This window comes from Podarcis melisellensis (assembly GCF_964234715.1).
Source record: "Podarcis melisellensis genome assembly, chromosome: 9".
NCBI lineage: Eukaryota > Metazoa > Chordata > Lepidosauria > Squamata > Lacertidae > Podarcis > Podarcis melisellensis.
In genome coordinates, this window is record NC_138541.1 from 53117538 (window position 1) to 53144585 (window position 27048).

Here is a 27048-nt window from a genome sequence, read left to right on the forward strand (position 1 = left end):
GCTAATAATATTTCTGCGACACTGAACAGCATCACATCTCTGACAGTTCCCTGGAAGACTCCCTGGAAAAGACCTGATGTTGGGAAAGATGGAGGGCACAAGGAGAAGGGGACGACAGAGGACGAGATGGTTGGACAGTGTTCTTGAAGCTACGAACATGAGTTTGACCATATTGTGGGAGGCAGTGGAAGACAGGAGTGCCCAGCGTGCTCTGGTCCATGGGGTCATGAAGAGTTGGACATGACTAAACAACTAAACAACAAAGAGCTAGAACTTCCCTGCTTATTTTCTACTACACAGCACCAACCTCTGCCCCAGCAAGAAGTTGTTTGTGACCGATAGCAGAGGGATTGTGCGCTACTCCTCCAACAGCTAAGGATATGCGATTATGCCTGCAAAGCCTCCTGTATTCTCAGTCAATGCACCATAGGCTACAGGCCAAAGGGATGGATGCCAAAAGGCTCAATCATCTTTACTTAAAAAAACAAAGCAAGAGAGGGTGTGCCTGTTTGTCCCATGAAGATAATATTGCTATAGTTATTATGAAGTATTAAAAAATAAGAAACTGGAACAAATGCTCTTAAAATGCATGGCTGTTTCACAATACATTGCCAATATAATCTGAAAGCTTCTAATGTCTTGCTTGATTGGGCATGAGTCTGTGTTATTCTACAATCCCTTGGGTAGGGTGGGAAACGGAACCATTTCTTGGGGGGGGGGGAGCCAAACTTTAAATCCAAACGATTTAGATCAAAATTCAGAGAAATTGTGCAACTAGCTTCTCATATCCAGCAAAGCTTTATATCCAGTCAACAACATGTAGATTTTGGAAAGTTCTTAATTTTGGTGGGAGGATACCCCTTTTTCCAGCAACATATTCCAAACTGTACAGAAAGGACTGTCAAAAGCAGTTTGCAGGGCCAAATGTGGAAAAGGTAAACGGTGAAAATAGAGTATCATTGTGTTTGCATAAGGTATTCAGTTCAGCAAAAAGAACTCTCTGTGTTGTGGCTTGGGATGGAACATGCATGGCTTTAATGGCACTGGTGCTACTACAACCATAACCCCAGACTTAACAGCATCTCCACCAACCAATCACTATCTATTGATTTAGTTTAGACTCAGTACTGAATTCCATTTAGTGTTATGTGCACAGATCTCAGGCTTGCCTGTTTCCTCGTCCCTCCTTCTCCAGGACAGCTAATTACATTTTATCATTAGTCCACAAAAAAACCCTCCAATAAAGTGTGGTCAGTCTCAACTACAGTTTACTGAAACACATTAGTCTCAAACTGTGGTTTGTAAAGTCCACTTGTTCCTCTAAACTCTAGTTAAGATTAAGTGCAGTTTAGGGTTCCAATACAACACTAAACTGTGACTAGCTGAAAGTGGAAGCAAAAGTTTCCAATCCCTTCCTTGCAGCCACGGTGCAAGCCCCAGATTCATGAACAAAACACTACACCACTGTTTAGCATTATGCTTGGCTAGATGGATCTGGTATAAGAAACCTATGTTCTTGCAAACTGAAATTAGCAAAGATATGCGCCTGTGTTACAGGAGTTACAGAATAAGCTTTAATGATTCTGTGGAAGTCCTTCTTGTACTTAGAAACTATAGCCTATTTTAGGGACAAGCCACTGGTCCATTCAGCTCAATACTGACTGGTAGCAACTCTCCAGAGTACAGACTGGAGTCTATTCCAACCCAACCTAGAGATGCCAGAATTAAATCTAGGACCTTTTATGTGCAACGGAGCTACATTTCCCTTCACAATCCTAGAATTTTGTGAGCATCCTGCTAGTATTATACATTCATGCTGAACATTAAAAAACCTTGGCATGCCTCTCTGAACACTGAGCTGTGATGACGTACTCCTTCTTTCTATACTTCCTTTGACATTTCATGTTAACCTTGCAGTGCTTCTACAAGTTTCGGATTATATCAGGTCCCAATGGGTTTCTTACCATCTCAATGCCATCTAAAACCTCCTCTTGGTTCAGGGATGCCAATTTGGGAAGCTTGTGCCAATACACAATTGGGGCAGCAGTGCCCACATTTGAAGCAGTGAATAGTTTTTAAGTGCCCTGGGCTTGGTTCGAAGCATCTTTTAAACATTAGGCTCCAGACTTCACTGGCCTCCTGGCTCTAGTTGCTCCGAGATGCTGAGAGAAGCCCCAGGCAGATCACTGCAAACAATTGAACACTGTCTTTACACTTCTGCATTTGACGGAACATGGTGTTAATAGCCTCCCAGAAGTCTGGATTTAGTGACATTTACCTCTGACCTCTGTGACCTTAATACCTCCGACCTTCATCCCCCACTGGCTCTTTTAGGTATCGACATTTCAACGGACAGCACGTCCCAATAGTAATGAGCAGTAAATAACCCGTGTTGTCCAAAGAAAGCACATCGAATCCCGTCGTTAACGCGCCTGCAAAGGGTTGGTTAAAAGTTTAAAGATGTAAATCAGTTGCCAAGTTGCCGGTGAGAAGGACGTGAGATGGATGGAGAGGAAATATTGCAAATAAAGGTTTTTAATTAAAAACCAAAAAAAAAAAAGAGGAAGAAAAGACAGACAGTGATTCTCCTGACCTGATCAATTCGCAATCTGACCTCTAGCAACTTGCAAAGAACCTTTTTAAGAACAAAAGTGAATGACTGCATGTGCCTATAACCCTGTCTGTCTGTCTGTCTGTCTGTCAAGAAACGGTAGATTTCTACTCCGATCTTAGCCACATGACCTGAATGCGGAAGTCTCACATTAATACCGCACACCACATTTGAACAAATTGTTTCTTGCCTTCATGATGCTGTCTGAAACATTTCCTTAATTTTTTTTTAATTTTAAATCATGATTCATAGTTTCCCAAATGTTGCCCAACGTGGCTTATTTTCAAACTAAGAACACATGCAAATATCGTCACAGTCCTTGAACTGTAGGCTCACATTGCCAAAGCTGACAGGTCCACGAACGTCATCTATGAGGGGAGTACACCTGCCTTGAGTGTAGAAGGTCTCAGGCTCAATCCATGGTGCCCCCAGAGAGGGCTGGATAAAGCTGGTGCCTGAAACCTTGGAGAGCCACTGACAGGTGCAGACAATATTGAGATAGGGTGTGACTACGATGAAGTGACTTCCTAGGTTTCCATGATGGTGGGGCAGGAAGAAGGTGGAGAGCGTAAGCTGCAAGGAATGCAGCCGCCATGTTGAGGAGACAGCAGAATGTTTGATTCTCCCATCACCCTACTTCCCTTGAGCTGGAGAGTCTCTGTAACTTTCCTGCTCAGAAAATGAGAGCAATATCATCTGTGTCAGTTATTCTGACACACCATACCAATCTAAATATTTTATATTTTCTTTTCTTTATTGGTTTTAGTGAAGTCTCACTGACACAAATATTTGGGGATTTTTCCTTCATTGCCTGGGTAGAAAGTAACCATGTATTGCATGGCATTCAACTAAGCCTTACTCAGAGGAGACCTGTTGAAATCAATGGTCCTGACTCAGGCTTGTTGATAAATTCCAAGGTGGTCTACCATGAGTCAAAAGCAGCTGCTTACCACCCATTGTTTCTCTCCACAAACTTTTGCCACTGAGCAGGCAATCCAGAAGATGGACAGCTCTTTACAAATATTGCTAATGGAGCAACTCAGGGGCCCCGATTCTTGGTCCCTCTGCAGCTGGACCCAGACTTCCTGCCTCTTCACCTGGCTTTTTAAAAACTTTAATTTAAAATAATATGTTGCTCACAGGGTTGCTTTCCCTCTGAAATTCGCTTCAATTTATCTAGAAATAAATTAGTATGTGCAAATGTTATGCAAATATTGGTCACAGGCCTCTGACCTGAATTTTTTAAGGACATAGCAATGCTCCTCATATCTTACTTTTCTTTGAGGAAGCTCAGAGCAGCATACATGGGTAACCCTGGCAGTCTCTTACAGTGGCGTAGCATGGGTTGTCAGCACCCGGGGCAAGGCAAGTAATTTGCGCCCCCTAACCCGTGAGAGAGAGTGAGTGAGCCAGGTGGGGGCAGAGAGCTGCGAATGCGAGTGCGCCCCCCCCAGATGTTGTGCCCGGTGCGGCCGGCCCCCCCTGCCCCCCCACGCTACGCCACTGGTCTCTTATCCAGGCACTGACCAGACTAGGACACACTTCTGTTTCTCAATGTACCCAAATCAGCTACCCTAAGGCCATTATATACAGTGGTACCTCGGGTTACATACGCTTCAGGTTACATACGCTTCAGGTTACAGACTCCACTAACTCAGAAATAGTGCTTCAGCTTAAGAACTTTGCTTCAGGATGAGAACAGAAATCGTGCTCCAGCGGCACGGCAGCAGCAGGAGGCCCCATTAGCTAAAGTGGTGCTTCAGGTTAAGAACCGTTTCAGGTAAAGTACGGACCTCAGGAACGAATTAAGTACCACTGTATCTGTTATTCTACTCATGGGCATCCCCCATGGACTAGAAATGCACACATATTCCAAAGCCATCAGCTTTGGATGAGAGTGACTTTCACTCTCATGTCCTGTATACCACATTGCATCAAGCATCTGATGTGCTGGCAGAATGAATGCAGACATATTTAAAACAAATCCTGCTTGCTTTCTGTAAGTATAGCTGTAACAGCCTGTCAACACAGATGGCTAATCCTCCCAAAATGACCAGCTTTTAGATATATAATGCTCTTAGATCTATCATAGAAAGCACTATTCCTTATAATGTCCCAGATGGGGAAACTCTGGATTTTTTTTACCCTGAGAATCTTAGCTTTTCCTTTTGAAAAAAACAACAACAAGCCACTAGCCCTCATGGTGTCCATTTGCAAACAGCTCCAAAATTCAGACTCAATACAAGATTGAGCACAGGCTGAAGTCTTTATACCCATGGATATATCTAGTTTCCTTAGACTATTTATTTTTCTTCTCTTCCTTCTAGCATGGATTGGAATAGTTATATTAGCAAGTGTGTGTCTCCCCAATTCCCCAAAGGCTTCACTTTAAAATATGCTTTAACATTTACTTTCCTGCTTCCGCAAATTAAGTCGCAAACTCTCCCACTTCCAGACACAAAAGCAATATAGACTCTACAGTACTTCTCTGCAAATTCGCCTTCAAACTTGCTATTTCATGCAATGACATACTGCTGCTGGATTTTTCTATTTGCCATGGGCCTAGCGCAGTGCTATTTTTCTAGAAAACGAGCCGGAACTCACAATGAACACCTCCCTCATTCTTTTTGAATGGCAATGGCACCCACCAGAGAGATGCCTGAACTGAGTTCCTGTGAGTTTCCCCTGAAATAAATAAAAGCCCTGGCCTAACTTATCATCTTTCATCCACCAACATTTTCTTCAATAACTGTTTCCCTCAGGTGTCTTCTGGACTCACAGACAGGAGGCATCTCAGAGGATCACCAAACGTCTGACAACTTTTGCCTCACCAAACAAGGCCAGGATTAGTTCATACAAAAGGTATGTACTTTCTGGGCACTGCGGTGCTATTAACATGATGGACCTATAAGCACCACCTTATATTAGAAGCCTACAGACCTCTACACATATCTACATGCTGCCAGCTACTATCCAGAACACACCACAAAATCCATGGCCTACATCCAAGCTCTAAGGTACAACCCCATCTGTTCTTCTGGTCCGTTCAACAGAGATGTACATCTTATGGGTTTCTCAGACCATAACACCCATCCAGCAGAGTAAAGAAACAGATTAAGTAGGTCAGATTGGTACCCAGGAATTGCATATTACAGGGCAGAATAGTGACAGAACGCCATTTGTTGTCATGTACAACTCCAATGTATCATTAAGGATCCACAGCCATTTTTGGACATTTCCTTCTCACTGGCTCTGAGTGGCAGGAAAGCCCTCACTTAAACACCCCTAAAACTAAAACCACTACTCACCAGCAACAACAGGTCACATAATGGAGGCACAAAAACAAGGACCAGGTGCTGCAACAGACAGAAATGCCAGATCTATCCCCATATATCAGAGATAGGCAGGGCTTTTTCCCCAGCTCTCAGGAACTCAGTTCCAGCACCTCTTAGGTGGGCGCCATTGCCATTCTCAGAGAACGAGGGAGGTGTTCATAGTGAGTTCTGTTACCTCTTTTTCTAGAAAAATAGCACTGGGGATAGGGGAATATTTTTCACCCATTGATGTGTCTTCATGGACAGTGTGGTGTAGGAGTTGGAGTGCTGGACTAGAACTTGGGAGACCAGGGTTCAAGACCTCACTTGGCCATGAAGTTCACTGGAGCAGTCACCCCCTCCCCAGGGTCACTGCAAGGATAACATGGAGAGAAGGGGAATCATGTATGCCACCTTAAGCGACTTGGAAGAAAGGTGGGATATAAACATAATCATCAGCATCCCCATCTTCCAAGGGGCTGAGGGAAGAGGCTGATTGGTATTTTCTTGTGAGCGAATGGGAAAAGAGAGAGACTCTCTGCCAATGGGTACTATTTACTTCCCTAGTAACTGATGCAGATGACGGAGTGACCTTAGGACCTATGGGTCTGGTAGATATGCTGTCTACACTAATAATAATAATAATTTCTTATTTATACCCTGCCCATCTGCCTGGGCTTCCCCAGTCACTCTAGACAGCTCCCAACAAAATATTAAAATACAGTAATGCATCAAACATTAAAAGCTTCCCTAAACAGGGCTGCCTTCAGATATCTTCTAAAAGTCTGGTAGTTGTTTTTCTCTTTGACATCTTGTGGGAGGGCATTCCACAGGGTGGGTGCCACTACCGAAAAGGCCCTCTGCCTGGTTCCCTGTAACTTGGCTTCTCGCTGTGAGGGAACCGCAGAAGGCCCTCGGTGCTGGACCTCTTTAAAGGGCCTATCCACACTTCCATTTGCCCACTGCTTTCCCCCGGGGAAACCTGCAGTTTAGAGCTGAATTGGAGCAAATGGCAACTGGGTATTCCAGTGACTACTGCTTGCTCTGATTTATTCCTATAGGAATAAAGCCAGGAAAAAGTGACAGGGCAAAGGCAAAACTGCTCAGACCCATGCCTAAAAAGCACAGGAGAAGCAGAAGTGTCTTTGAGCCCTCACTCTAATGCCATGGTTCCTAACATGGGGCACACACCCCATAGGGAGGCAATTCGATTTTTAAGGGGGGCAATTTGGAAGCTTGTTTACACCAAGTAATGACCTTTTAGGATTCCTCCACATGAATAGGAGTTCACTTTTTAAAAAATGATAAGAAGAATAATTATATGTCACGGGGGTGGGGCATCAGGATTTTAGAGGTGCTTAAGTGGGGCATGGCCAAAAAAATTAAAAAGGTTGGGAACCACTGCTCTAATGGTATATCCCAAAGATTCCTGAGAATCCTAGTTTGATAAGCTGCTAGCCGCTTCTTCATACTGCTACAGTTCCCAGAATTATCTGGGGTGAGAGATTGACAGTCAAACCATTTTAAGCCACGGGATATGTTGAGCAAAAACAGGAGGAAAAACAGCATTTCTCCCCCCAATCATGCATTATTTCTCATTTGAACAAAACAAAAGCCATCCACATAGTCACATGTGGAAAACAGGAGCTATGAAGCATAACTGATGTGTACAAACCACTCTGAAGTGGTAGAAGTGTGCATGCCTGCCAAATGCTATTTTTGTTCCCCTGGCCTTCCATGGCACAGGACACGCAAAGCAGACTCCTTCCATTAAGCAGGAATTCTCACCATTGTCTGCAAAGCTCCTCTGATGCTCAGTGGCACTGCATGGCATCCCAGGGTATAGATTTTTAATTGCTTGTCAGCATGTACCGTATTTTTCGCTCTATAAGATGCACCAGACCACAAGAGGCACCTAGTTTTTGGAGGAGGAAAACAAGAAAAAAATATTCTGAATCTCAGAAGCCAAAACAGCAAGAGGGATTGCTGCACAGTGAAAGCAGCAATCCCTCTTGCTGTTCTGGCTGCTGTGATAGCTGTGCAGCCTGCATTCGCTCCATAAGACGCACACACATTTCCCCTTACTTTTTAGAAGGGAAAAAGTGAGTCTTATAGAGCAAAAAATTCGGTATTTACTGAGTGGCGGAAACATCTCAACAACCAATAGCTGGAGAAACCTGGATGAAAATAAGTTTGCATTAATTGCAAACGAAAAGACCCCCAAGAGACTTTTTGTATATTTCAAGGAGTTATTTGATGCAGCAGCCATCAAATAACTGACCTGGATATTGAAGATAGATTGCAAAGGATGAAATTTGAAGACAGAGAAGCAGGGAGTGAAACATATTCTCAGAATGTGTATCTGGTCTGAATTAGGGTTCATTATTATTTTTTACCAGTAAGTAATTTAGGGTAGCTGCCTTCTATAAGCTTTCCCATGTTTAGGTCATGTATCTCCATGTTATGACTTCTTACAGATATCATAGTGTATAGTGAGTGACCAGCATATTGATTCAATCACTGACAAACCACATTGTCCAGCTGGAAGGAGGGAGTAAATCCTTGTTTCGCTTCCTCCTAGCTGGGTGGATAAGTGGAATCCCCATGGGAATTAGGGGGAGCTTTGTGCTTGTAAAGTAATAGTAGGTCAAAACCCTTGCAAGGGTTAATGAGGACATCCTGCTTCAAGAACTGTCTGTCTAACAGTAGCCACAAATGTTTGGAAGTCCCCTTGTTGGCGTTATAGCTGAAGAATGATTAAGTATCTAAAGCTGTATCACCGTTCCCCAAGCTGGTGCCCTCCAGACTTTGCTGGAGGGCACCAGCTTGCAGTAAACTGAAATATGCATTAATCTGGTTTATGGGTGTACGTAGCTGCCAGTTTCAGTTCCTCTCTGTTTCTCATTTACTCCTTTGCTACATTTTTGCATCAAGTTTGTGATTTTAAAAAAGACCTAGTGAAAATTTATCAGCGTTTTAGTTCAGCATTCTCCTAGATGCATTTTTGTATCCAGTCTTGCCAAATATTTTGCAAACAATTTTTGCATTTTGAACTGCATTTTGTCCCTAACATATGCATTCCTATACACGTCTTTTGGTTGAAGAACCTCACTGCAAAATTTGGAAAGGTGTGAACCTCGAAGGATAGCTGTGTTTCAGTTTGCATACTGGAAGTTGAATGCGCTAGATTTGTATTAAATTGAAAGCCCAGCCAAATTTCTCCCCCTTCTGTAATCTAGTCTGCTACTGGCATGCAGCTAATGAGACTTTACATCTACTCTCCATCTGAAAGTTCTCTGTTCTACTACAGTTGCCAAATTCAAAAGCTGTGCACATGCAATGTGAAATGTAGCATCCATTACTGTCCACTCTTATCATCTTCATGTCTTGGATGGATACAACAAGAATGTTCTGGAATTTAATCTCTTCTGGGAGAAGGAAATTTGGAAGGAAAAAAGTCTCATTGGTGATGGTGGCAAAACAACACTTATGACCCAAGCAATGTTCCAAATCATGAGATTAAGCAATTATCCAAAAAGTACACACGGCATATTTAGCGAGGAAGAACAGCATACAAAAACAAAGGACAAACATTCATGCAATAAAGAATGTTAGAGCAGATTCTGGCTTTCAAAGCGCGCGCGCACACACACACACACACTTCTAGGAGAGCCTCCCAGGTGTTAAAAAGTAGAATTAAGACACTAGTTTTACGTGAACATGACATGGCCAGAACATATAGTCACGTCCCTTCAATCCCCAGCTGCTGGGAACAGCTGCGCTTCCAAAGGGAATGAGGGATGTACAAAAATATCAACAAATTTCATACGTGTACAAATAGTCAAAATTCAGATGCAAAACCCTTTCTAATCCAAGGTTGGCCCAACCAAACAACTCAAGAGGTCAGCTGGAGTTGCTGCACTTTAAAGCAGGGTGAGCCTGCGACCCTCCGGATATTATTGGACTACAACTCCCATCATTCCTCACTATTGGCAATGCTGACTGTGGCTGATGGGGTTTGGAATCCAACATCACTCAGGGCTGCATGCTCCCCACACCTGATTTAAGGGCATCGCCCTAATCTCAATATAGAGGAAATGGTAATGATTAAAGAGGTCTTCAGTGTTTGAGGTCTAAGGTTTACAGGTTCCAATAAAAAAACTACATATTTTTTTCATTTATAGCATTGTAATGATGCTCCATTTGTAAAGTTTCCTGTTTAACCTCAAACCACACCAACAAGATGTCAACAAACTTGTCTTCTCCTGTGTTTTGGATCAGTTGTCAAAATAATTTGCACATTAGCCAGCTTATTCTAAGCACAGTCCAAGAAAAATGAGAGGCCAGCTTAATGTTTTCCTTGTGTAGCTATATCAAGGGTAATACAAGATTAAATTTGGATCCCGGAAGAAGATAAATGAATATTGCATTCCTTGACCATTACACAAGGTCTCTCAAGTCCAATGCAATGGGAGGGCCCAAAATGTATGCAAGTACATGAAAAATACATACACAAAGGCATGTGCATCCCATATTTTCCTTCTGCCGACTCCTTCCGTTGGAGTTCGGCTTTGCCAAAGGAAGGGGATCTTGCAGAATGAAGAGAAGAGATAGTAGACCTGTAAATACAACCCTTTGCATTTCTCAAATTAAGAATTTAATAATCAAGGCTGAATCTTGAGCAAGGATGATATATGGTTCTCTCCCCCCAGCAAATTATATATATATATATTATCCTGATTTGAGAGCAGATGTGTAGTGTAGTGTTTGCAGATAATGAACAAACTGATTCACTTCCTAACTCACTTCCTAAATAGTTGGAATGGCAGAATTCATTCCACTGCAATATGCATTAATCTGCTTGTCCTTGGAAATATGGACATATAGTTAAACTTCAATGACTTAATGGGGAGTCAACATTGTTAGGGTACTTCCCAATGAGCTAGAATCAGGAACTTTGGGAATGGGTACTCAAAGTAAGCTGGTTATTTGTGGTGGGGGACCTGAAAAGTGGATATTTACTACTCTCTGCCTAAACAGGGGGCCTTTTTTTTGTCCTGCCTGCAACAACAACATAACACCCCCCCCCCCCGGGGAAGAGTGAATAAGGGCAATAGTTGTCAGAAAAGTCTCAATATGTCAACTGGAAATGATCCATAACATTTTCTGCTAGGAAATCACGTTTAAGTATAGTCAGTTTCTGGGTAGAAACCAACACTTTGAACTTCATTTGCTGTAAGTAGGGCAGCCTGCTAGGACTACCTGCATCTAGTTTCACTGAACACCACTGGCATCTGTTATCGGATCCCTTTTCTCTAATATAAGGGGTTTTTTTCTTTATAGGAGAGGGATGGGTTTCAGCTGGTAGGGTGCAAAAAGAATCAAAGAGGACTGCTTGCAACAATTAGAGAAGGGGTGGTCTCGTGGCTGAGAACGCCAATATCATGTTTGGTACATCTTATGCCAGCAAAGTGTGTTAGACCACACTTGGGATGTAAGAACTCTACTGCCTTTTCAGACAGACTGTGCTGTGGGCCTGAAGGATGGTGAAGTGAGCATCTAGGCTTGTTGAATGCAAGATTCACTGGGCAACAATGAATGATGGGGAAATGTAGGTCAGAAGCTATTAACTAAGGTTTGATTTCCCCTCGTCAGTTTTGTTCTTTTAGATCTATCTTATCCTGCAAACTAATGGCCTCATTTTTCATCGTCCCCATCCATAAAATTGCATTCAAAACAAATTTATTTGCTGCATTTCAGTTCAGCTGTCAAAATGCCTTTACGTATACTTTGTTATCTAATTGATGTGCCCTCCACTGTACTTAAATCTACGAATACATAAAGCTACTACGTTCTAATCTCCTTTGTGTGTCTGATGAATCAGTCTGTTGGGCATGAAAGTTGATGAAATAACAAATAAGTTACGTCCAAACTTCCAGTTATAGAGAAATACTTTAGGGCTGGCAATCACCATCTCCCCACTGAATCTTCTAAGTGGTGCATGGCTGAAAAGACATGTAGCAAGACATCACCAGTTTGCATTTCCCCACCCACTTCAAGCGGGAAGCAGTGAAATGGTGTCTGGAAGTAGAAATTTCAACTACATGTTACCAGAGAGTTGAAAAATGATGCATGGCTCAGCAGCACCCATGCATCTCCCTGTAATGAACTGAATGGAAGTAAGTTGCATTGGGACTTACATCTAAGTAAACATGTTAACAAGCTATAAACCACTTAACTGAGACTCAATGGTACAAATTAACAGAGCAGTTTGACTGAACACCTATCAGCGGAAACAATCTGTCGCTGTATAAAGTGCCAGAGGTCTCAAACCAGATGTTCAGACTCCACTCACTATGCCAGAAAGGGGAAATCACTGGTGCCTTAAGCTAGCTATCCACTGCTGCCAATATGGGCCAGGAGGAGGTACTGCAGCTCATTCAGAAGTTTGCCATGGGGCTCAAGGGGCCTTATAGCTGGTCCATATAGCCAAATCCAAAACAAGTCCTGCTGAGTTCATGTTACTCCCCAAAGTATGTGAGTGCAGAACCACAGACTTAGGTGCAGAATGGGGAACATCCAGAAATGTTAAACACCACTCTATTTGTGAGCAGTTTCTTTATGCATAGAGTGTCCAGTCGTTGCTGTAGAGGTGCAACCACTGCCAAGGAGTCAAGCTGACTGGCTATGTTGCTGGTGAGCAGTGTGGGGCTATGCTTGCATACCTGGCTGCTGTGTAGATAGTTCTGCTCACTCCTGGACAAATGCCCCATCTATCCAATGGAAGGTCATCCTTGGGGGTGAGAAGCAAAGAGGAACAAGCGCAGCAGGCACCCTAACAGTATGGAATGAAAGTGAGCTGCTTCTGTACATTGGCAGGCCTAGCTCACCCTGCCCTAATCTGTTACAATTAACCTAGCTTGGCCTAGCTTTGGCGGCCTGACAGAGACAATCATGGATCTCACAGCCTTTATCTGATAGCTCTGACAACACTGTTCTGTTCTGGCAATGCAAAAAGCAATTCCCTCCACCCATTTATTCATGATGGACAAGGAGAAGATTCTCAGCTCAGCCCCTGCAGTTGCCTGTAGGTCTGTCCTTGTAACACCAAAGCACACCCGGCGGATTTTAATTTTTTATTATATTTTTATTAAGCACCCTTGACCTTTGTGATGAATCTGCCTCCAAGCTTCAAGGAGTAGAGCAGCTGGTGAGTGTTTAGTGACCTTCTCCGTCAGCCATTCTATCTTTTGGGGCTTCAAATTGATTTTCTGTGTCTTGGCATGCAGCTGAGTATTCAAAGTGTCCCCTGCGGGCTGAGAGCACACACAGAGAAGAGGCATAAACCGCATGGAGCCGTAGCAACACCACGGCCAGCAGTTTCTAAGAGAGAGCTGAACGAGTGGATCTCAGAGAGCCCTACACCACCATCCTCAGCACAAGAGAAAAGATGCCTTTCTAGGTGCGGTTTCTGTCATCACCAGTCAGCCATACACCATCCTTTCCATCAGCACCAACCCACAGTATTATCTACACTAGTGGCCAAAACTGTGGAAACCTTTTGGGAAAAGTGTATTTCCGAGGTTTGATGGCTCATACAGTACCGCCACTTATTTTTGTAGTACAGTGGTACCTCGGGTTGAATACTTAATTCGTTCTGGAGGTCCATTCTTAACCTGAAACTGTTCTTAACCTGAGGTACCACTTTAGCTAATGGGGCCTCCCGCTGCTGCTGCATGATTTCTGTTCTCATCCTGAAGCAAAGTTCCTAACCCGAGGTACTATTTCTGGGTTAGCAGAGTCTGTATGTAACTGTACATAAGTACAGTTGTATGTAACTGTACATAAGTGTATGTAACCTGAAGCGTATGTAACCCGAGGTACCACTGTGCCATAAAATTATATATCAATTATATATCAATGGAAAGATAATTTAATGAAGAATGCAATGCAAAAAGTTAGTTCAATTATCTGTATTCTATCAAAAGTTATAGCCAAATAACAGAAAAAGGTTGAGATGCAATAGCTTTCCTTCATTTGAATGTAGCCAATGAGCATGAGTGTTTAGAATGTTCCTTCAGACAGTGACCTCTGGGCGGTTTAAACAAGATTTATCCTCCTGGAAGCTCCCTGCCACCTAGGATACCTCCTTTAGGCTGTGAGAAGGTGAGTTTACACAGGCGAGTGGAGATTTGAATCTAGATCTCCCTGCTCTGAATCAGCTCTCTATCCAATGCAGCACACACGACAACCAGACTGGTTGTCCCCCTTTCCATTTCAGCTTGCAACATACACATAAAACTCAACCCCAATGGAGGAATTCCTTATTTATTCGGTGGGACTTTAATGACAGTATTGCCTTTTGCCTTGCTCTGCTTTAACTTCAGCAGCTAGCTTGATTCTGATGGTTTGCTACAGAAACCCTGTCCCTAACTGACTTTGCCTGATGTTACTGTTTCTGAAAACTGTCACAAAGCAGCCAGGAGGAAATACTACATGCAACATGACATCAACTGAAGCCAAATGCTGCCCCTGAAATATAGAAGCGCTTTCCATGAGCACCAGAGGGTAAAATATGTTAGTGCTTTCATTTAAATTGCATTAGTTGCACTATCCATCCTTTTATATGGCAGAAGACAGCAGCAGAGATTTGTCAGAGCATGTTGCAGGGGGCGGGAAAGCAATAGAAGATAAACCCCCATATATCTCAAATGTTCCTAGCAGAGGCTGTATCAGGGATTGCAGAGTTGCTGGCCTTTATGATACCTAAGGGTTTTTGTCTGCCCTGGGGCCTCACGGTACACTGCTATGAGAATGAGAACAAGGACTTGGTAGGATGTTCAACTTGCAGATCTCTTTACCCATAAAGCTCACAGGGTTACTTTGAGTCAATTACTGTCTCACAGCCTAAGACAGCCCTAGCTCAGTCATAGAGCACATGCCTTGCATGCAAAATATCCCAGATTCAATCCCTGGTAAGGCTGGGAAATCACTTTCCTGAAACCCACAAAAGCTTCTACAAGTCAGTGTAGTAGGCAACACCAACCTAGATGGTCTGGCTCAATATGAGGCAGCTACCTGCCACAGATAGGACGAAGAAGGCTAAGATAATTCCCTTTAAATGTACAGCACAACAAAATGAGGGCAGAAGTCATCTTCAGCCTGAAAGAGGGTTCCCTGGGATTGAGTCTTGACATGCATTTCTAAGACTCAAATGTGGATTACCTACCCAAAGCACCAATGAAGGCGGTAACTAGATATGTGCTGTTTCTCATGTGAACGCCAAGACACATCTGGACAGACAAGACTTGAGACTGACACCTTTTAAAAGTAATGCCCGTTAACCATCATCTGCAGCAACTTCCAACACTACCACCGTTCAAGCTGCATAGAATCAGCTGTGCTGTAATGTCCTCGTTTGCCTGTCTCATGAGGTCAAGGCTGCAGAAGCAAGCAAGCAAAGGCAAGAAACCTGGAGCAAAAGCACGCAATGCAGTTCTTGCACGGAGTACAAGGGTGGGGAGGGGGACAAAGCCGCACACACGGCCTCAGCCCATTTACTTTGCAAACCACAGGGATTCACTGATCTGTGTGGCAGGTGAAAGACAGTGCTTCCCTCCGTGAGGGAGCCTTCCCAGACCCGCTGAAAGAGGCGGTTATTAAACCGCTTCTTAAAAAATCATCTTTAGATGCGGCCACGATGGCCAACTATCGCCCAGTCTCAAATCTTCCATTCTTGGGCAAGGTGATTGAGAGGGGGGTTGCTGAACAACTCCAGGCACGCCTGGAGGATGCAGACCATTTGGATCCCTTCCAGTCGGGATTCAGGCCTCATCATGGGACCGAAACTGCCTTGGTCGCGCTGGTTGATGATCTCCGGCGGGCTAGGGACAAAGGTGAGAGCTGTTTCCTAGTTCTGCTGGATCTCTCAGCGGTGTTTGATACAATCAACCATAACATCCTTCTGGACCGTCTTGAGGGGCTGGGAGCTGGGGGCACTGTCCTACAGTGGTTCTGCTCCTTCCTCCTGGGCCGTGTTCAGAAAGTGGTGGGGGGGGATGAGTGTTCAGACCCCTGGGCTCTCACTTGTGGGGTGCCTCAGGGTTCTGTCCTCTCCCCCATGCTTTTCAACATTTACATGCAGCCGCTGGGAGAGATCATCAGGAGGTTTGGGCTGGGTGTTCATCAGTATGCAGATAATACCCAGCTCTACCTCTCTTTTAAATCAGAACCAGTGAAGGTGGTGAAAGGTCCTGTGTGAGTGTCTGGAGGCGGTTGGAGGATGGATGGCGGCTAACAGATTGAGGTTGAATCCTGACAAGACAGAAGTACTGTTTTGGGGGGACAGGAGGCGGGCAGGTGTGGAGGATTCCCTAGTCCTGAAAGGGGTAACTGTGCCCCTAAGGACCAGGTGCACAGCCTGGGAGTCATTTTGGACTCACAGCTGTCCATGGAGGCACAGGTCAAATCTGTGTCCAGGGCAGCTGTTTACCAGTTCCATCTGGTACGTAGGCTGAGACCCTATCTGCCTGCGGACTGTCTTGCCAGAGTGGTGCATGCTCTGGTTGTCTCCCGCTTGGACTACTGCAATGCGCTCTACGTGGGGCTACCTTTGAAGGTGACTCGGAAACTACAACTAATCCAGAATGCGGCAGCAGGACTGGTGACTGTGTGCGGCCGCCGAGACCATATAACACCAGCCTTGAAAGACCTACATTGGCTCCCAGTACGTTTCCGAGCACAATTCAAAGTGTTGGTGCTGACCTTTAAAGCCCTAAATGGCCTCGGTCCAGTATACCTGAAGGAGCGTCTCCAACCCCATTGTTTTGCCCGGACGCTGAGGTCCAGTGCCGAGGGCCTTCTGGCGGTTCCCTCATTGCGAGAAGCAAAGCTACAGGGAACCAGGCAGAGGGCCTTCTCGGTAGAGGCGCCTGCCCTGTGGAACGCCCTCCCATCAGATGTCAAAGCGATAAACAACTACCTGACATTCAGAAGACATCTTAAGGCAGCACTGTTCAGGGAAGTTTTTAACGTGTGATATTTTAGTGTATTTTTTGTTTCTATGGAAGCCACCCAGAGTGGCTGGGGAGGCCCAGCCAGATGGGCAGGGTATAAATAATAAATTATTTATTTATTTATTATTATTATTATTATTATTATTATTATTATTATTATTATTATCTGAATTATGGGGTTGGAATGGAAAAGGAAGAGGAGCTACATAGCAGGGCTGTAGTATCATTTCTTTTGGGTGACTGCAGTTTCCAGAAGGAGCCAGCCAAGTACTTCCTTCTCTTGTGGCAAGTGGACTGGCTAAAAGTTTTCAGGACTGTTTCTATTTGTATGCTTTTGAGGCTACAACTGGATGCACACCTACTTGTGAACAAGCACCATGGTGACTTCTGAGTAAAAGTGCATAGGTCATAGTATTCAATTGGCCATTATACCCTTACTGGTTAAAATGTCTTATGCCATCTATTTGCAGACTTTTTAAAAAAACCATGTCCTCCCAGCACCACTGAGGAACACTCTTGACTGGAGTCCAGGCATGCACTGGTTTGGAGCAGTAGTGCAAGCAGGGCATTTTTTTTTTCAGGTAGAACTCAGTTCTGGCACCTCTCAGGTGGGCACCATTGCCATTATAAGAGTCATGGTGAGTTCCGGCACCTATTTTCCTAGAAAAATAGCACTGAGTCCAACTGATAACTGGAGTGACCCAGCCTCTTACTGTTTCCCATGCAAAACCTTCTGATAATGACCTTGAACCAGAATCATCTGCCAAAGGACTTTATCACCTCAGAGCCCTTTGGATATAGAGCCTGTGAGGGAAATGACCAAAAACATCTCTGAGAAGTTACCAGACTCCCAACATGGAAGAAGGTGCTCAGTCTTTTCAGGTGAGTAGTCTGAGGGCTCATTCACACTTCTGCTTGTACTGTGCCTGCTCCTTTCCCAGGGAAAATTGTTCTGCTTTATTACTAAAAAGCAGATGTCAAATTGGAGAAAACCCGTATTGCTGTTTGCTCTGACTGAGCACTAAAGAGCAGTTTTCCCTGGGGGAAAGCAACGAAACAAGAGGAAGTGTGGATAAGCTTGAATCTGCCCAGTACACCATCCAAGGCTGTTTGCTCTGCTAGGGGGAGGCAGAATACACAGTGTAAGTCAACCAGACACAGCTTCTTCAAATTCCCTGCCCCTTCACTCTGGCAGTCATCAAGTCCAGAAGGATACTTTTGATCTGGGCATCTGGGCAGATCATAGTCTCTGGGAACTGTCCAAGGTCCTGCACAGCTTTGATCCACTTGCTTGGCCCTGTTTCCTGCTGATGAACAATTTTGCTCAAGTTCAGTTCTTTGCTGGAGTGCAGCCAGGCCAGAACAGAACAGAACAGGATAACAACAAAATACAACAACAGGCAATCTATTGGTTACTTGAGAAGCTGATGTGTGATCTAAGAGTGGCAACCCAGCACCCACTGCAACATATTAAGGGACCCTGAAAGGCATCAATGCACCACACAAGACAGACGTATTGGGGGCAGCAACAGGTGTTCGGCTGACAATATATTTCTGCAAATCTGTAATATTAGTGTTGACTAATATTTGGAATTCTTGTTGAGTAGCGCTGCAGGCAGGATTTAATTTTAGCTGCTGCTCACCAGGCAGAGCAGAAAATCTTGCCTTTGTTGCCAAGGCTCAGTTCTAGTATATGTGGAATCATAATAAAGAAGAGACAGGAGGCCTATTAAGAGCAGAGTTCATGTTTCACATACTGAATGTCCTAGGTTCAATCCCTGGCATGTCCTGTTTCAAGAATTATCCCTTGGAGAGACACTACCAGCTTCAAGGCAGAGAGCCTCTAACTCGCTTCAGTCTTTTCCACATACCTAGGGTTGTGAATCATGGCTCGCATGCCCCATCCATAGTACAACAAAGATAAAAAAGACACACTTTGAGATGCCTTGCTCATTCACCAATCAGATAAATCAAACCCAGCCACACACAGCATTCTAGATTAGCAAAGTGCATCCTTGTTGCATTGAAACCTAGGCACACACACACAAAATGTAAGTGTCCTATTATAGCCTTGTTGCACTGACTTCTTTACAACAGGAGCAATATTTGCTGGTTTCATACCCTAATTTTGTTGCTGTGACCCAGTTCACATGCAGTTTTGTGCTGTGGCTGATTTGTTCCCTCCCCTCCCCTCCCCCCAGCAGAGTGAACCACTAAACAGATTTGGTTGTTGCTGATAACTGGCGAGGCGCATCCAACAGCAAACCAATTGGGTAAAGAGCATGTCAACAAGAATAGCAATCAAAGTGCAGTTAAGGGTTTTGTAGGTTAGAGGGCAAAATAAATTCAAGTTGAGTAGCTACTGTACATAGTAGCCCTCTGTGAGTGACAGGAATGGAACAGAATTCCCTAGGAAACAACTACGGGGAGGAGTTTTCTCTGTGTATGCTCTGATTAATCTCATCTGTTTGTTTTCCTGGAAACTGGATGCCCCAGATGCCATTGTCTCTATTGTGAAAGTTTATCTGGTCTGGTTTGATCCTGATCCTCTACAATTTGCTTCCATTAACCATTATTTTCCTAATGATCTTTTTAAACTGTTAAGCTACATATATCATACAAATTTCTTTTTTTTGGGGGGGGGACTGTGTGACCTGTAGTGAAATTCAGAATGCTCCTTGTAAAGGTCCCTGAAATATTAATAGTTGCCTTTTACACTGTTTTCTCAAAATGCTAGCAGGCAAATTACTATTTCTAGACATACATGTGCTCACGCCTGTACTCAGCCACTGCATGTTACACCAATTATTGAAATGCCCCCCTTGAAACCAAAGCATCATCATCATTTTATGCATTTTAAAGGCAAATTATGCATGCACTATATGAATTTTCCTAATGTGTGACACCGTACTTCACTAAATCCATTTCACTTTGGAACATATTTTACAGATTAGGCATTGCTACCCAAAAACCTCAATAAGGATAATCAGCATTCAGAAGGCAATTCATCATGACATTTACAAGCTAACTCAACAAGCATCGTTTATGAGCTACGCTGCCATATATATCTATATATCTATATAGATATATATATGGAAAATAGCATTTATATTCTCTCTCCCTCTCTCACACACACACATTCACACACACACACACACACACACACACACACACACACACACAATGATGATCCTTTAAGTATATTCCAAATAAAGCAGAGTTAAAGAGAATTAACATCCAGACTGTGGACAGAAATGGGGCACATTTTCACATCCCTACAGAAATTATGCATTGTGAAAAGGTTCTCAGCAAGTGAGAGAGTGTGTAGGCTAGCTACTGGTTCATCTACAGAGTGTTCTGCATATCTGCCTGAATCTAGTCCAGGGAAAAAGACTCTCAGTCCCAAAAAGCAACTCAGCAAATGGAAGTAGGGAAGGAAAACAATGCTCGTCTCAGCTTTCCCCAGCACTTGAAAAAGAGAAAGTGCCAAAAAAAAGGGCATTCTTGTTCCAAGCCTCTCAGATTAGGTATGTGACTGTTAAGCAGGCTTATTCATTTATTACACATACATATGTACACACACAGGTACGAAGGAGAAGTAACAAAGGGACGTCTTTTTCCCATTCCTTTTAAAGAGACAACACAGAGACACAACACAGAGACACCACCACAACATCACAACTGTGAGTACTCACAGCTCTGAGTACAGGAAGTGCAGATTCCCCACATTGTCTATGTAGTTTGCAGGACTTAGCCATGGTAGAACCAACAGCAGCAGAGCCTTCATTTTCCAAGCGCAAGATTTAAAACTGCTGCCCCTTTCTCTCTCTCTCTCTCTCTCTGTCTCTGCCTCTTGATTTCTCTGTGATGGGACACAGAACTTCAAGCTTTTTTTATGCCAGCCAATTCCAGCCTCCCCCCCCCCTTCGTTTTTTAAACAAGCCTTTCAATTTCAACACAATCGAGAGCACATTATGAAGTAATGCAAATCCCTTAAATGAAGCTATGCTGGAAAAAAAATCATTGACCTGTAAGAGGATTACTTGATCTGATTCTCAGATGGAGGTTAGATGTGAGGGTTTAAGGGAGAGCAGAGCATGGTTGGTGAGAGGCGAGGCAGTGACTTATTGCTGCAAAAAAGCAGGCTGATGCACAGGGAAAAGACCTGCCTCCTGCACTCTTCAGAGTGGTTCCTCAGAAGCAGCTGGTACATTTACATCACTGGTCGGAGAGGCAGATGGGTTATGAGCTCGGCTGCATAGCAAAAAGAGGGCAGGAAGGAACCTGAACGTGGCAAAATGGGAAGCCACACAGGCAGGTCAGAAGCAGGAGACATATACTGCAAACATGGACTGTCCTTTCAACGCTCCATCATGACGCTGTCTGATCTGATTCAGCCAGATGGAGAGAGCAGGGAGCTATAAAACAGGAAGGCTTCTGATTATCCAATCCAGATTTGATTTTGACAAACTGTGCAGGCAGGGGAGCAAGTATTGCAAGTGGATTTAAAATGAAAACAAATGCAATTAGGTTTACACCCTTTCCAACACTTGGACTTGGTAGCCCATTAAATAAGCAGGCTGCTTCGTTAATGACAATGTCTTGATGGGCAGTGCTCAAGTGCACAGCATGTAATCAAGTGATGCGTTCTGCTCATCACTCTGGGGTAGGTAAAAGGAAACATACTGGCAGCCATGGATTTCCCTTCCACATCCTTCTTTCTGAGATACAGTGGTACCTTGGTTGTCGAACATAATCCATTCCGGGAGTCTGTTTGACTCCTGGAAGCGTTAAAAAGCCAAGGCGCAGCTTCCGATTGGCTACAGGAGCTTCCTGAACTCAGTCGGAAGCCGCGTCGGAGGTTCGGCTTCCAAAAAATGTTTGCAAACCGGAACACTTACTTCCGGAGCCAATTTGTTTGGGAGCCAACCAATGTACCACTGTATGTGGCTTGTTCATAAAATATAGCCTCCAAAACAGCTCCATGTGGATCTCCAGCCCTGAACAGTCTATTATTCATCCTACTTGTAAAATTCAGCTTCTATTACTACATAGCATAGGTCCTGGGAGATCTTGACAATAATAGCTTCTTATAGTCCCTACTGACTAGTATACTGAGGTATCTAGATTTTCCTAGAATGCTCTTAGACTTTGCCCAGGAAGCCAGTCATACAGATTACCCCAGCTAGCTGACATCATTATACAAGTCAACCATGTAGAATAGTTGGGGTGAGAAGAGTGCAGGTAATTAAAACATCCCAAGAAATTTTTAATGGCATTTGCTAAGGCTAAACTGGTCCCAGTATGGGCCAGCACTTAGACGGGAAACCTATGTAAATGGTGGGGCAAGATATAATTTATTTCTGGGTGATGATTACTGCAATGTTTATTTTTAAGCTGCTCTTCAACCCAGGCTTGGAGCAGGTTACATATTAAAACCATAAAGACAATGGAATAATATGCTATACAAAATCCATTACCAACCACAGCAGAGTACATCAACCCAAATGAAACCTGAATTGCAGGTGTCACCCCCACAAAAGCCCCTACAATCTCACTGTCAAAGTTGAATTCAAGAAAAACCCAAGAGAGCATAGCTAGTACCACATTGCAATAAAACAACAGGTTTTGGCTTGCAAGGGGTTGGGTCAAATGCCTCAGGAAAGGAAAGAGGACTATTTAGACCAGGCCACCTGCTTTCTTGGGTCTACTTTCTGAGATAGGGCAGAGAAAATTGCATTAGCTACTGAACCAGTTTCACTATGTTACCTGAGGTCAAGTGGTGTCCCTGAAGGTATTTGAGGAAGCCAAAAGGTGGATTCAAGCCCAAGGCAGACAACAAAGCACTACTGCAAAAATAGAACTTGGCCCATTTCAAATTCCATCAAAGTGCAAAATAAATCTTAAATTTAGCCCGACAACAATTCAGTCAACTATTTGGGTAAGGGATCATTTTAATAAGGGATAAATGTAATGAAGCACAAGGGAGGCAAGCTCAGACAGGTAGAAATTAAGTACAAATAAAGAAACTTGCCCAAGACTACATATTTTCTGAGAATGAAAACAAAGACAGATTTTTTCCTCCCTTTGACTCTGGTCCAATCTAGCCAACTAGAGACCACTGCCTCCATGTGAAAACCTCCAAAATTGACAGCTGGGCAATATCTTTATCTGGGCCAACCAAAATGTCACAAAATAATGGGCTTCAGAGTATTGGTTAGGAATACTAGTTTGTAATATCATATGTTACAGCAAAAGAGAAGGCCTTGGATTTCCACAGCTGGCTGTATCTTTCCTACAATTGTTAAAGGCAATTCACATTGGAAAATACACAGTAAATACAGCCCTCATAACAGGTGGATCAGAATGATCCCATGTTGTAAATCACTGTGCCTCAGCTCCACAGCAGAGATGTTCATCACAACCAGATAGTCCTGATCCACCCAGTGAGTAAAATATTACAGCAGAGAAGGGATTCATACACCCTCAATCTGTATGGTGAGTCCTGCCAAAAATATTATTGTGAAGTGTGGGGAATCTGCCACACTGGGGAGGCCATGTTTCATTTTTGCAAAAGAAAACAATTCAGAAGAAAGGGAACAAGAAAGAGAAATAATACTGGGCTGGCTTTATACTTTGATTACTCTCATTTTTCCAGTACCCAATAGGTATAAGGTGAACATATTTATGACATTATGAGGATCCAAAACATAATTTGTTAATAGTTATAGAAACCCTTCATCTTTTGAAGGCATGATGTTCTTCTGCTATCCTAAAAAAACACAATATATTTCAGGGTCTGATGGGAAATGTGTAGCCTGTTGTTCTGTATAGACCATCCATATTCCATTTTAATATTCCCGAACCCGTATATCTCAAACATATAAAAATCAGCATCCACACACACACACTTGTGGCACTTTCACACACTGCTTCAATATCTTAATCAGGCCCTGAGGTGTAAAGTATCACCGTTATAAAGTTGCAGATTTCAGCTCTTTAAGATTTAACTAAAGTGAAAAAGAATGGGGAGCTTTAAAGATTCATTTTAGGAGAGGTTTTCCCCGTGTTTTGTTTGTGTGCATAACATTCATTCTTCTCATACTGTGACTCAACAAAGTGGAATAAGGCTTTACCAATTGCCCTTGAAGATATGATATATCTCCCTCTGGTGTATCCAACTAGGGTACAGTCTTCCATTAGCAACTGCTACAGCCTCACCACCTACTTTTTACAGCAAACTAACTTGCAACAGAACCTGCTTGTTTTCTTGTGGGGGGGAAAAAGCCATTAGCTGTCACACAAAGGACACCGATGTGATTCCTGTCAGTGAAGGGGGGGGGGAGTGGAAATATACAGAAGGACTTACCCATTCTGAAAATGCTGCTCAAGGTTACAGCGTTGCACGACCTCCGAGCAGTGCTCTGAGAAAGGGCAGCTAACCATTAGTTTATCCAAGAGTTTATTGACTAATATGCTTGACTTTCTGCAAGACTGTAGGGTCAGAGTTTTGCGATCCACCGGGCAAAAGTCTTTTTCCACTAGGAAATCCGTAAGGCAAATTGTGCAATAGGTGTGGCCGCATGGCGTGTCCAGAGGTTGAAGCAGTGGTTGCAAGCAAATGTGGCAGATGAGATCGTCATCCACATCTTCTGTGTAGCTATAGACATGGTTCTCTTCTGGGAAGTGGGGCTGGCCACAGATCAAACATAAGGGTTCTTCTGAGCTTCCTTCCACTCCTTCTGATGGGTCTTTTTGACTCATCTTGGGGTAAACGGCACGAAGGGTAAAGAAAATGTAACTTCTGTCCAGATGTTAATCTTAATCCACAAAACTGTCCGCTGTTCCTGTGGATCTTCAAACCTGTAGGGGAACAGAGCAAAGATCAAATGAAATTGTGTTGCAGCTTCTGTGGTTGATAATTTTAGGGAACAGGACGCAACAGACAAACCTCATTGTGCAAGCCAGTGATTCAAATCTTAATAGGAGTTTGTGTTAAAGAACAAATAACAGCAGAAATGGTGCTATGCAACTGTCAGTCAACTCCATAAGTGGTTTTTGTCAGACACTCATCTTTCGGCTTCTGCACCCTCACCTCTCCACCAGTGTGCAATATGTGGAACTATAACATTATTATTCAATATTTATTGCATTTACATTTTGCCTTTCCACCAAGAAGCTCAAGCTGGTGTCACTATTCTCCCTTTTTTAATCATCACATGCGTGGCATGTTAGACGGAGTGTGTGTGACTGGCCCAGGGTCACCCAGTAAGCTTTAAGGCCAAGAGGGGATTTGAATCCTCTTCCATCCCAGTCCTTCATTTTATCCTACACAACACACTGATTCTCATAATACTGACCTACCTTACAGCGTTGTGAGGATTATTGACATAAAGATAAGAGAACAGTTTGAGCACTCAAAAAATGCTCTGTATGATTGTTGTTGGGATGCGGGTGGGGCTGTGGTCTAAATCACAGAGCCTAGGGCTTGCCGATCAGAAGGTCGGTGGTTCGAATCCCCACAATGGGGTGAGCTCCTGTTGTTCGGTCCCAGCTCCTGCCCACCTAGCAGTTTGAAAGCACGTCAAAGTACAAGTAGATAAATAGGTACCACTCCGGCGGGAAGGTAAACGGTGTTTCCGTGCACTGCTCTGGTTTGCCAGAGGCGGCTTAGTCATGCTGGCCACATGACCTGGAAGCTGTCTGCGGACAAACACCAGCTCCCTCGGCCTATAGAGCAAGATGAGCACCGCAACCCCAGAGTTGTCCGCGACTGGACCTAATGGTCAGGGGTACCTTTACCTTTATGATTGTTGTTACCCAACAAGTAGGGAACACAATGGGGCAAGATAAACCTATGTGTTCCAGGTTGTTTAACTCGCGGTGTTGTTGTTTTTGCTCACATTATTCCTTAGAGTTGCAACCGCTACCTGTGCTTTTTCTTCACTTTTTCTGCAAGCACCACACCTCCATGAAATGGGTGATAAACACTCTCTATCATACATATATAGGGTGACAACTTCCTCTGGTCTGCTCTTGATCGGCTCTCATGTCTTCACAAAATCCTAGCGGTGTATATCCAAGCTATGAAACAGCCGTTAAAAACACATGGTTCATGCTTGGGGCGGGGGAAGGCAGGGAAGGACAGATGGATTACTGATCTGCATGGATGACCCCAAGACACTGACATCAGGGTCAACGTCTAAGACTCTGGGTGATATAATGACGACACTTTAAAATCATCCTTATGCCACTTTGCAGCAATTTATTATTTACCTCATCACTTGGCGGCTTAGCCTAAAGAATAATCACTCACAGAATATATTTTTAGAGTTGGTGTGAAGTTAGTGCCCAGGGAGTCTCTGGAAAAATCTCGCCATTGTGGCAAAGAGCTGCAAGTCTGAATTTTACTTAATGTACAACAGCCACGTCAGAAGATCCTGGAAACTTCAGAGTAGGAGTTCCTGGGTATCTCTGCAACCACCATCATGATTTTCAGTGAATTAAACAGGAGGAACTTTGATGCATGATGTTGTACGCATCCCAATTTCCTTGTTAATACAGATTTTCCTTTCTGGGGGTGGGGAAAACCCTGATTAATATTGTTAAGACTGGTATAGTTGCATGGACAGGCGGAGTCCCCCCAGATCCTGAGCGCCCCCCCCCCGTCATGTGGAATAACGACTCAAGACAACGTGCTATGGGATTAAATTGGCCACAACTTTATTAAATTTCAAATGTGGGTAGACCTTGGCTCAGGCATTGGGCGTTCTCCCTACCCAGTCCCCAGCCGGGGACCTAGGGAGCTTCAGGGTTATCCAGTGTGTGTGTGGGGGGGATGGGCCAGCTCTGGAGAACATAAGTTCAAGCAGAGATAGCCGTCCCCATAACGCCACCACCGCAGGGGAGAGCAATGACGACCTTTCGGCGTACGGTCAAAGCCTCCCTTCAGAAAACCCCTTTAACGGGGAACCCTGGTATCGCCGCTGCAAAGAGGAAGATAGACTAAATGGTTCCACCCGAGGCCTGATACCGCCAAAGTTGTGACGTTTTGCTACAGGAAAGGCGAAACCTGCCAATGCAGGGAAATTCCTTTCCAGCCCTTTAA

At 43.8% G+C, this 27048-nt stretch overlaps 1 protein-coding gene across 7 annotated transcripts in view; it reads right to left on the bottom strand.

Annotated features, from left to right (window-relative positions):
- The window catches only part of LNX1 (ligand of numb-protein X 1), a 123069-nt gene that overhangs the window by 41457 nt on the left and 54564 nt on the right, over window positions 1-27048 (bottom strand). For 4 of the 7 annotated variants that reach the window (XM_081926520.1, XM_081926523.1, XM_081926521.1 and 1 more), the window contains one exon: window positions 24310-24803. In XM_081926520.1, the coding sequence (XP_081782646.1) occupies window positions 24310-24704 (395 nt within the window). In that variant the 5' untranslated portion in view covers window positions 24705-24803. Of the gene's footprint in view, window positions 1-20635; window positions 21097-24309; window positions 24804-27048 lie in introns of those variants that run through there. The other 3 variants (XM_081926524.1, XM_081926526.1, XM_081926525.1) reach the window with 3 other exon arrangements.